The sequence below is a fragment of the Arachis duranensis genome, chromosome 4 (genome assembly GCF_000817695.3).
Source record: "Arachis duranensis cultivar V14167 chromosome 4, aradu.V14167.gnm2.J7QH, whole genome shotgun sequence".
NCBI classification, from domain to species: domain Eukaryota; kingdom Viridiplantae; phylum Streptophyta; class Magnoliopsida; order Fabales; family Fabaceae; genus Arachis; species Arachis duranensis.
Window position 1 is genome coordinate 175,919 of NC_029775.3, and position 12,035 is coordinate 187,953.

The window sequence follows — 12,035 nt, forward strand, 5'->3', positions numbered from 1 at the left end:
CAAATAATAATTTATAAATAAAATTTAAAAATTTTTTACTGACGATCTCTAAGTAAATAATTCTTAAACTCAATTCTTAAACTCAAATGAGTGCCATATCAATATAAGAACTCTTTATTTGTATTAAAATATAAATTATAAATTATAAAGATATAATATTTAATTTAAGTGAAATGCATCCTCATATATAATTATATGGTGTTTTATTATTTTCTTCATTATTATTTATTTTTAAAAATTGAATTAATTGGAAAACCTAAATACATTTTTGTTTTGATGATTAGATATAATTTAAAATGAATTAAAATGGGTTTCAAAAACCCTAGTGGTAGAGTGGAAAGAAACTTAAAAAGATGAGAGGAAAATAGGTAGAAAAGGAGTAAAGATTAAAGAATATTTTGAAAGAAAGAGGCGGAAAATACTGTGGTTGGGTAAGGTCAAAGGTGGAACCCACAGCGTAGTTGGAAGTAATTCAAAGTTGAAAAAAAAAGCAAGTTTACTTTACCGGGCTGAGTGGTGACAGGGGATGAGATGCCAAAGGAAAGCACTAACCTAACCAGCTGGTTTCAGGCCTCAGCCTAAGCCTGAGGTGCCATCCATCGCCTTAAGCTTTTAATCTAACTCGTGATACGCCGAATTCAAGACAATCCTACCCTAGCTAGCTACCAACCACCCATTCCGCTGCCGCGAACTAAAAAACGAAAAGCATAGATATTTCCAGAGAGACAGAAATCTTGCCAAAATCCCAAAACAAAAATATCTGTGATCTAAGATGTCGCCAAAACTCCCCTCTCCCTCTCACTTTCACCTTAACTCTCATTCTCAGGCATGTCTATTCAATCTCTTTCGATTTTCTTTTTCATTCCTATTGCGTTTATTATCTATCTATTTATTTATCTATCTATCTATCTATCTATGTATATATCTCTCTCTAGGAACAAGCACATCCTTCTTATTCTTTTACCATTAAAACAACACACACAAACGAATAGGTTGAGGCTGTTGTTGTTAACTGTTGGCAAATTAAATCCATGGCTTTTGAATACGAAGCGCAGGGACAGCAGAAGAAGTTTAAGAAGCAGGGTGTCTTCGGAGACATGTACAGCATGATGCTGTTTCCGCTCCCCCTTCCCAAAGATGTGTCGATCATTATGGAATCCGACAAAGACTCCGCCTTTCAACTACCTAACCTTGCACATGCTTTCCGAGTTAGTCCCTTATTCATGTTCATATTATTATTGTTGATGTCATTGTACCTTTTAGCCTGAGAGCTGCTTCTGGCATCAGGAATTTCTGGGGACTAGGGAGGTTGGCGAGTTTGTTAGCGGGGCGCTTGCAGGAGCCATGACTAAAGCCGTACTTGCCCCTCTTGAGACCATCAGGTTATTCAGTTCTCCGTTTATCTATAAACAATGTAATATATCTTTCTTTATAAACCTATGCTGTGAACCATGCAGGACAAGAATGGTGGTTGGTGTTGGCTCCAAAAATATAGCTGGTAGCTTTGTTCAGGTTATAGAGGAGCAGGGTTGGCAAGGATTGTGGGCTGGAAACACCATCAATATGCTTCGTATAATTCCTACACAAGCTATTGAGCTTGGCACCTTTGAGTGTGTAAAACGGGCAATGACATCTCTCCAAGACAAATGGAAACTGGAAGAATGCCCCAAGTTGCAGATAGGTTCCATCAACTTGAACTTGTCTTTGTCCTGGATTTCACCTGTTGCTGTGGCCGGGGCAGCTGCAGGGATTGCCAGCACACTCTGTTGTCACCCTCTTGAGGTTATCAAGGTAGCGAATAAGCCACAAAGTATTCAACTGAATGAGCAAGTCTTTTGCTATTGTTTCTCACCTGCATTGTAAATTTGTAATCACAGGATCGGTTGACTGTAAGTCCTGAAGTCTACCCGAATTTGAGCATTGCAGTTAGAAATATTTATAAAGACGGTGGTATTGGTGCTTTTTATGCTGGTATATCACCTACTCTGGTTGGCATGCTTCCGTACAGCACATGTTATTACTTCATGTATGATACAATAAAGAAGTCTTATTGTGAGACGAAAAATAAGAAGTCTTTAAGTCGTCCAGAGATGCTTGTGATTGGGGCTCTAGCGGGTGAGAGATTCTGAAGCAATATCTTTAATATTTCACTTAATGTGCCCCTTTTTTTTAATTCAAACCCTAATCTATGTATGTGGCTTATTCTATCTCTATATCTATCCTGACCTTATACTAGCTATTTAGCTAAGATTGATTTGGGCTCATCTGTGCATGCTCAGGTTTTACTGCCAGCACAATTAGCTTCCCCTTAGAGGTGGCGAGGAAGCGGCTGATGGTGGGAGCTTTACAAGGTAAGTGCCCACCAAACATGGCAGCTGCACTTTCAGAAGTGATTCAAGAAGAAGGCTTGAAGGGACTCTACAGAGGTTGGGCTGCAAGCTGTTTGAAGGTCATGCCGTCCTCTGGCATCACCTGGATGTTCTATGAGGCATGGAAGGACATACTGGTTGTTCAAAAGTGTCATTCATTATAGCCTATCAAAAGCTACCATGGGTTTGTTAACTGCACAGATTATGCAAGTTAATCATGGCGAACCCTTTTTGTTTTCGAATTTGGGAATTGGTGAATTAAATACCATAAGAAAGAGGGATTGCATAACCATTTGGCCTCAGCAGCCAGTTGGTTAGCTTGTAGGGATTGTTCACTCCTGCTAACCAGTCAGCCTGACTCTTTCATTTATTTATTTTTTAGATTTTAATATTGATATGGAGATTCTCATCATACAAAAGGGTGAAAGGAGGAGTTTGGGAGAAATTTGCTGTTTCCTATTTCCTCCGATCATATCCTCAAATTGTATTAGTTCAGCTTTAATCTTAGTTAACCATACAAATAATATTCCTGGTAGGTTTGCCTGACTACAAGTTCAACAAATCTTTTATCCCCTTCCCCTAAGCTTTCGTCAATATTTTTTTTACTCAAAAGACTTGGTTTGCTACTATGGGTATATATATCTATCTAAAATTCATCCATTCATTTGAGTGCTTATGGCAGTTCGCATTTATATGTCAGTTACGTTAATTTAGTGCTATTTTGATTGACTGAATATCAATTTTTAATTTCATTCAACTGTGGAGTAGCATTTTCTTAGCTATTTCCTCTTGTTTCTCTTCAGCGATATATAAAATAAATACGCCTCCCAGCCAGCTGCTTCGCTTTCTTCAACTGCATAATGCTTCAATTTATCAACATATTTGTGCATTCACCGTCAACTTTTGGCTGATATTACTACAAGGAAAAACACTAGAAACTTAACATTTTTTAGCAAATAATTTGTCAATATTTATCTTTTCCTTTAAATTTGTCTTTCTTTCACTTAACCTTTGTACATCCACTATTTTGTTAGTTAAAAAAGGTTGGTTCCTAAGCAATAATCTTAGTATTGTGTATAGCATAGCTATATCCTGTGTCCTAAATTCTATTTCGCAGTGGTAATAGATTCTACTTTTGTTATATTATTTGTGCTCAATTTTGAGACTATCCAATGGTTGAGGCAAAAAATGTAAAGTAGGATTTGATTTTGCCTGCTGTTTGCAGCTATGGTCACACAAGAAATAGATGGAGTATTCAAAAGCAACCAGAATTGTATAACCGGTGATTTAAAACGATTAAAAAAGCACAAATCTAATGAGACTGGACGAATCAATCTCCAACTTTCGAAAAACCTTTATTCTGGTGGTAAAGTGAAGCAAGTAGAAAATCTATGTATTAAGATCAAGCACATTGATATCATTGCATTTTTTTTTTTGGGTCTGAACTGTTGCAACTCTAGATTCGGCTACGGCGTGAACTTTACATTTGGAACAAAATACAAGTACAAAAATGATCAAGTTACATGATGGTGTCTTGGTCTTCACTAGTGTCGTTTCTTCTTCCCAATATCCAGGAAAGACACGAACTGATTGATTGAGAAGATTCTGCGAGCATGTAAAGACAAAACAAGCATAGTCCTGTAATAACACAATGTGAGAGTTTATACACAGCAACAGCAAGCAAGAGCATAGAAAAATACGCATAATGATCTCAAACGAGATGAATGTAAGGCTGATCAGCATTTAATGTGGGATGTTAACAGTTACCAAAACATATTCCAAATCCAAACTATAGAGGTAAACATGAATGTGATTCATGGGAAGTGATGTAGATTCTTTTGCAGTGCGCACACTCAACATGTCTAAGACAAAATATTTTCAATCCTGGAGACACTTATAGTTTTAACTTAAAAAGACCGAAAGATAGCTGATAAGAAAGCAGAGCAAATATTTCAGTTTACCTTCTTTTCCCCTCAAAATCCCCAATATTTTGCTTTTAAGAGGAGAGCAATGATAGAGCGATATTACCGTTAAAAAGAAGCACTTGTCTTTTATGGTTTTTCACATATTTAGATACTGCAGGTGCCTCTTTTCACTTGCAAAAGAAGCACACATAAATTATAAGAAGGGATCAAGTGATGAAAGGTGTACCAGCATATGCAACTGTGATACCCAAAGCTAATCTTCCGAGAGCAGATAAGACATAAAGGCAAAAAATGACCTGAAATAAGAGAGGCAAGTGAAATCAAACATGACGACTCAAGATCTCCATGGTCTATCAGTGTCAGAAACATACATACATACCTTGAAAAAGAGTCTCTTGTCATGGCCCGTGGCAGCAACCCTCAAGACGGACTCGGCGGCACCGACGGTGTTAGCAAGGCAGGCGACGATGGTATTAGCAGTGTCCTGAGAGATTTGCCACTCCAATGGATCCACAGGCACCCTATCGAAAAGAGAAACCCTAAGTTAGACAGAGAGACAGAGAGACAGAGAGAGAGAGTGAATAGTACAAGAGAAAGAGAATAATACAGACTCGACGTTCATCTGACGGAAGAGAAGGCCGAGAATGGCGAGAGAACAGAGAAGCACAATGAAGACGTCGGAAAAGAGGGAGACAATGCTGGAATTGCGGTAAGCACAGTGATAGTACACAAGCGTGCCGCATATCAATGCAATAACTGCTTTTCCCATTTCTCCATCCCCAACCCTTCTACTTCTACTTCTGCTGCTGCTTCTGTCATCCATCTCTCTCTCATCCAAATGATTCTTGTTAATGATAATAATTCAATCAATACGCGAATCCGATAATCATAAGAAAGCAAACCTAAATACTAGCAAAAGTGGAATTCTCCGTCGAGTAGAGTGTAGAGCAATGAGATTCGACAACTCTAAGCACAAACCACAAGAGGACACAACGCAACCACTTTCTACCTTTCTGCTTCTGCTTCTTCTTCTTCCCAAACCAAACCAAACCAAATCAACTCAACTTTCAAACCCAGAATAATCAAAATCAAAGCCAAATACTTGACCAAACCCCGGATAAATAGCATTATATATGTGCTAGAATGTTTAATTTAATTTTATATATTTTGATTTTATTTGTTTTATTAATAAAATTATAGCATAGCCGGGGATAAATAAAATTGGGTAATTTTTTTGTTATGATAAAAATTAAATAAAAGATAAAATATTTTTTTATTGTTTAATTTTAATTTATCATAAATTATATTGCAAATAAATGAAGTTAAATAAATTAAAATATATTTTTATTACAAAACTTTATTGATATTTTGTGTTATTCTCATAATAATATAAAATGTTAAAATAATTAATATTTTCGTATTTCATATTAAAATCATCCGTGTATAAAAAAATTAGGAGATATGGCTCAATGTAGTTCCTGAAGTTGCACTCGAGCCTCATAGTAGTCCCTGAACTTAAAAGTTCTTTAGAGTCATCCTCGAACTTGCACTCCGAGACTCAAAGTGGTCCTTCCGGCAATTTCAGCACATGTGGCGCAACCGGAAAGCTTAGCTGGCAGGGTTAGTGACACGTGGGACTCACAACGGCTAGCTGATGTGGCAGAGTAAACTCTTCTGACTCAATTTGGTCCCTCAGGTGAAGTTAAAACCCTAATCCCCTTTTTTGAAGACCACATTGTTCACTCTGTTGTCTCCTCGTCGGTGCTGTGTTCTTCTGTTCTCCCTCTCTGAAATCCGAAGGTTATGGCTAGCACGAGCAATGCAGTTAGGAGCTTGAACAACCCACTATCGTTTGGAAGCATCATGAGGAGAATGAATAGAAACAGAAAAGCTCGTTTGCCAGAATGGTGTGCCTGCGGGTTGAGACCGGTGCTGTTATGGTCAGGGACGGATTCTAATCCAGGGAGACCGTTCCTGGGTTGCTTGAACTACAATGTAAGTATTATTGTTGTTGATTGCTGTATTTATGGATATAAATTTTGCTAATTAAATTTTTTTTTATGTGCAGACTGTAGGTAAGAAATGGTGTGGATTGTTTATGTGGGTTGATAAAGTTTTGGAAGATGCCATGCCATGTGATGATAGAACAAGACATTTAGTTGATGATGAAGAATGGAAGATGAAGATGGCTTGAAAATTTGGTAAATTAGAAGCTGAAATTAGGGTTCTAAAAATGGGGAGAATTTTGATGTTTGTGTTCATGCTGCTGATTGTAATTGGTGTTCTTGTATTAAAGCTGGATAGACAGCAGGGTCAACTGTATCTAGCAAAAAATAAATGACATGCATGTTATATGCATTCCTTGTTCATGTACTTGTTCCTATCCTTTTGTTTGAAAGAAATGGAAATTAAAGTGTTTGATTATATGCATATTTTTGTTCCTGGACTTCTTTTCAATGAAATAGAAATGGACAGGATTTGAACTACTCTTAAGTTTGTAACAGAGGATAAGATATAAACAAAAGGCTGAGAAAACTCAATTCAATAAAGTCATAATTCATAATTCATATTGGTAATGTTTGATTCAAAAAAGACACAATATAGAGCCAAAACATCAAGTATATCAAAGTTGTTGACATATTGACTTGATAAAATTCAAATACTAAAATCCCCAACACTGGGACAATATTTTAGGCATTGTAAACAACATCAGCAAAATAGATACAAAAAAACAGCCTGCTTTTCCTACACATAATCATCCTAATCTTCATTTTTTGTGTCTGGGTGCCTTGAATCCATGGTTGGGCACAAACTTCATGAAATTTGCAAGCCTTGTAGCAGTTTCCTGTGTTGCACCTTGCATAGGGCCACTTGTTCAAATACTCCCAGGCTTCCTTATTAACCCTTTCAATCTTTTGATGATATCAAGGAAGCCATCTTGGCTAGTACACCTTGCACAATCCCAAAGTAGCCCTCTAAGCTGGAGATCCTTCAATTGCTTATTGAAGTTCTTCCACAGATGCCAAACACAGAATCTGTGATGGACATCTAGAAAAATCTCCTTAACTGCATTTATAAGGCCCTGTTTCAGATCCCAAAGAAGGGGTCAGATAGTTGTTTTCGAGCAGAAAAACTGTCCCTACAGTTATATAAGTGACATCAAAATAGTCCCTAGACTTGTTCAAGTGACATCAAACTAGTCCCTAGACTTATGTAAGTGACATCAAACTAGTCCCTACACAGCACTGTTACAGAACATTATGCAGAACATGATAAATGAGTAACAATAGATTGACAGAATATTATGCAGCATATAATCAGTCTAAGATTAATTCTGCATATATAGACAGCATCCCAGTGTATTAACATCATATAATCAGTCCAGGATTAATTCAGCATATATAATCAGCAATATGTGCCTTAAATCAAACTGGCAAATAAATCACAAGGACAGACACCAAACTTCACTCTCCGTGTAGTTCCCCACAAAATCCAAGACCAAGACCCTTTTTTTCTTTTACAACTGAGGGAAATATATATATACAACTAAAACTTACCACAAACAAAAAAAGGTACACAGAAATAAAGAAAATCTGTCAAATTTGGAGCTAAAGTAATCACTAACTAGAGAGGTTAAAAAATAATAAAATAATATACAACACTGAAGGTGGAGATGAAACAAGAAAAACCATTTAGAAATAGTAATGGTAAATAGTAGTTCTCTAAACACTAACTTTAATCTTGGTGGATCAAACCATTCAAATTTACATACCCTTTCCCACAACTAATCCACTAGTCCAGACCAAATTCATCAAACAATTTGACTATTTCAATAGCTAAGTTAACTTCATTAGCAATTGCGAAACTTACTTTATATTACTCTAACTTATGTATGCAAGAATCCTTTATGATCACACACTCAGTTTAACTAAACAGCATTACATATTACATTCATTTTAACTAAACCAACCCAATACAAAGAAAGGCAATTAGGTAAATCAGTCAAATTCAGAATCCATTATTAGAGTTACAAAAAATTTCAACTCCCAAAAGATCTTTACTTCTACTGTGATCATGCAAACTCTGTTTAACAAATTCATTGATCAGAGTCATTGTCCTGAAACACATTAACAGTTTGGAAACTCCTCCACTAAGAGCAGTAAACCCTAACACATAAAGAACAGCTTTTCATATCATCAAAACACAAGAAACACTCATACTCTACAATTTTCTTGGCCAAACCACTACAAAAGCCAGTAGTGATCAAACCCTAGCACAGAGAACAGAACAGAGGCGTTCATACCCACCATTTATAATCGAAAAAACGGCCTAAACTTTTGTGAATATTAGATTAACAACAATATCAAAAAACAGAGGAACCACATTTTTTTTTCATTTTTGGCTTACCTCTTTCAGAGAAACCAGGCTTCCCATGATTTTTTTTTCATTTTTGGCAAACGAGTTTCTCTGTTTATGTTCATTCTCCTCATGATGCTTCCAAACGATAGTGGGTTGTTCGAGCTCCCAGCTGCATTGCTCGTGCTAGCCATAACCTTCGGGCTTCAGAGAGGGAGAACAGAAGAACACAGCACCGACGAGGAGACAACAGAGTGAACAATGTGGCCTTCAAAAAAGGAGATTAGGGTTTTAACTTCACCTGAGGGACCAAATTGAGTCGGAAGAGTTTACTCTGCCACATCAGCTAGCCGTTGTGAGTCCCACGTGTCACCAACGCTGCCAGCTAAGATTTCTGGTTGCGCCACATGTGCTGAAATTGCCGGAAGGACCACTTTGAGTCCCGGAGTGCAAGTTCGGGGATGACTCTGAGGAATTTTTAAGTTCAGGGACTACTATGAGACTCAAGTGCAACTTCAGGGACTACATTGAGGCTTATATAAAAAATTAGCCTCGAAAATCATACACATATTTTTTATATTGTTTTCATATAAAATATGAATCATTCAGATAAAATTCATTTTGCAAATCCTACCAAATATTGAGCAGGTCTAAAAAATAACAATTAAAGAAATCAGTCTAATTTATAGTTAGCATTTTTTTTCTCTAATAAATCAAATTGAAATTAACTTATTTCTTTTACTGAATTTTAGTAATTTTTATGTTCTAAAAGTACATGTTAAAAATATCATAAAAAAAAGTTTTACTACAAATTATTGAAAATGGAACCTTTTTATATATTTATTATTATACTATAAAAATGTGTCTTTAAAACACAAGTTAGTTGATTCCTTTTAATTAAAAATCACAACTGTTTTTCAAAAAAAATGAAAATAGAAAATAAAAATAACAAATGATTTTACAAACTAACCAACTCTTTAATTATTATCAGAAGAAAAAATATTTTAATCCTTTAAAAATGGTTTTAATTTGACAAAATAATAAAATATAAAAAAATATACAAATGTCTACAATTTAGATAAAAAACGAGTTCTTTCCATTTTCCATATTTGATCATTTTACTCTTTAAACGAATTTTTGTAAGAAAAGTAAAAAAAATAGTCAAGAAATTAAATTTTCTCATTCCTTTTAAATAACTTTTGAAATTATTCCAATCACCTATGAATAATAATACTATACGAAAATTGAATGTTGTAAGTGAAAATGGTAAGATTGAATTAAGTCTAAGGAGCAACAAGAATGACGAAATCCTCCTTAACAAGAAGACTATGTTATACCAAATGTCACACAATACTCACAATTTTAGCAGAACAATGGTTTGGTACATACATGAATTAATACATGAGAGTCTCCATTACTATTACTAGCAAGGGAAGAGGCTTGGACACGGATCCCTCTCTAACCTACCATTTGATAAAAAATCCAGTTTCTTTATCTTCTCCTCACACCAAAACAGTTGTTCTCTGCTCATCCTCGTCATTCTCAGAACCCTCGACAGGATTTTCACGTCGATCAGCCCAAGCAACAGCTGAATGTCCTCATGCTTCTCCGGCCAACTATTCTTTTTCCACCCTTTCTTCTTTCTACGCACTTCCTTCAGCTTCAACACTTTCTGCATTTACAAAACAACTTAGTGTATAACTAGAATTGATGTCAACAAAGGATCTATATATATATGACTTTACCTTCTCAAGAGTAGACTGAACCTGGTGTAGAGGAGTTGCAAGCTGGCTCTGATTTCCAAAGAGGTTGATGACCCCGCCTGACTTTTTCTTGTCCCTCTTCAGGAACTGGTGGAATGTTAGGATAGAGCTTTCAATTATCTTCACAAGATCAGGAGCCAGAACTCTCGAGTCTGATTCATCTATGGATTCATGTTCTGATCCTGAACACAACCATAACAAAATTGATGATACATCAGACATATACTAACATGACAACTGACATTTTATCATTAATTTAAAATGTGGGACAAAAATAAGACATGTGATATTAGACAATATCATGTGCTTGCCATGTGAAAAATTAACATTTCCCCTTGTAAGTAATAGCTGTAGCAACACTCATGATGATTCACAGTAAAGTTACCTTGTATATTAGGAACCTGAAGAAGTTTAGGCAAAGTGTTCCGAGTTCGAGCATAAATTTCGGCCCGGAGGCCCTGCTCAAACGGCTCATTTTCAATAAACCTTTGTAATAGAACTTGGAACTGTTGAAACTGCTGAGCACTGTGATTGTAACACGTAGGATTTTCAGGTTGCCAAGATATCTTGTGACTCAAATGAGAGAATTGGCAGTGGAGTGCCTCCCAAGTTAAGCACATTTGACCAACATATGCTGTTTCAATATCCTGGTAGGGATCATGTTCTGGCTGCTGAAGATGTTCAGTCTCATCATCAGGACCTTCAAATTTTTTTAAGGAAAGACAACGAAGGGGAGATGCCAACTTCCTTGATGCAGATCTTGGTGATGGAGTTGAAGGATACTGTGGACCTGACATAATGAGGATGTAATGATTTTAAAGACATACAAAAAAAAAAGCATATTTAGTTAGAAATTGGAATTTGCAGGTGGTAAAAGGATCATCATCAATTCAAGACCACCTTCAAACATATATTTACTACAAGTCAAAACAACGAAGTCTAAATCTTTTAATCAGAGAGAAACTTGTCTACACATTTTTCATAAATTCTGGATGATGAAAACCAACTCCCACTTTTAAGTAATAAGCCAAACTAAACCTAGATATATGCTCAATCCAAACTAAGAAAATGCCAGCATACCAGCTATTACTGAATACTGATATATGCATATGAAGCTTAAACATGATTTTACCATTGGCAATCAGGAACAACTGAAAGCTACCTTTGCCAACTTCATTAAGCTGCTGTGTGCTCATCCGATCGAAGAACAGCATTCTTTCGCAGTACTGTTCATATACAGCATCAAAGCCACGCCACCATTGCTGACCCTCTGCTTCCACATCTCTCCAGTCATTGGAGCTTGTCTCTCCTTCGTCCTCTTCATCCTCCCCTTCCTCAGGGCACGAATCTTCTTCTGGAATCAACACCATAAAACTGTTTCTTCTCAACTCTTTCAGCCTTCTCTTTACTTCATTTGTAATAAAATCATCATCATCCTCAGTTTCCGCCACAGGATCTGCATTCACAGGTTTACACTGGTCAGGACCGCCAGAGTTAGGTTTAGGTTCCTCAGGCTCTAGCACGTCCTTGTTCACCAGATCCTTTCCTCCATCTGCTTTCTGAGATTTTCTGAACTTTTTGATCTTCAAAAAATCCATATGTTAACACTTTGCCTCTCAAGT

General features: G+C 36.4%; 3 protein-coding genes across 3 annotated transcripts; 1 reads left to right on the forward strand and 2 right to left on the reverse strand.

Annotated features, from left to right (window-relative positions):
* Window positions 1-478: 478 nt before the first annotated feature.
* On the forward strand, window positions 479-3,029 carry LOC107482518 (probable mitochondrial adenine nucleotide transporter BTL1). Its single transcript, XM_016103047.3, has 6 exons — window positions 479-826; window positions 1,056-1,208; window positions 1,288-1,382; window positions 1,458-1,791; window positions 1,878-2,115; window positions 2,280-3,029. Exons 1-6 carry the CDS (start codon window positions 773-775, stop codon window positions 2,531-2,533), a joined length of 1,128 nt encoding a protein of 375 aa, XP_015958533.1. The 5' UTR covers window positions 479-772; the 3' UTR covers window positions 2,534-3,029.
* Window positions 3,030-3,699: 670 nt separating this feature from the next.
* LOC107482522 (reticulon-like protein B22) lies at window positions 3,700-5,398 on the reverse strand. Its single transcript, XM_016103051.3, has 4 exons — window positions 4,906-5,398; window positions 4,674-4,815; window positions 4,521-4,590; window positions 3,700-4,007 (listed from the first exon to the last, which is right to left on the reverse strand). Exons 1-4 carry the CDS (start codon window positions 5,115-5,117, stop codon window positions 3,889-3,891), a joined length of 543 nt encoding a protein of 180 aa, XP_015958537.1. The 5' UTR covers window positions 5,118-5,398; the 3' UTR covers window positions 3,700-3,888.
* A 4,503-nt stretch (window positions 5,399-9,901) lies between these two features.
* LOC107482516 (uncharacterized) lies at window positions 9,902-12,029 on the reverse strand. The gene is made up of 4 exons (XM_016103042.3): window positions 11,576-12,029; window positions 10,799-11,203; window positions 10,396-10,595; window positions 9,902-10,322 (listed from the first exon to the last, which is right to left on the reverse strand). Exons 1-4 carry the CDS (start codon window positions 12,009-12,011, stop codon window positions 10,074-10,076), a joined length of 1,290 nt encoding a protein of 429 aa, XP_015958528.1. The 5' UTR covers window positions 12,012-12,029; the 3' UTR covers window positions 9,902-10,073.
* Window positions 12,030-12,035: the final 6 nt, after the last annotated feature.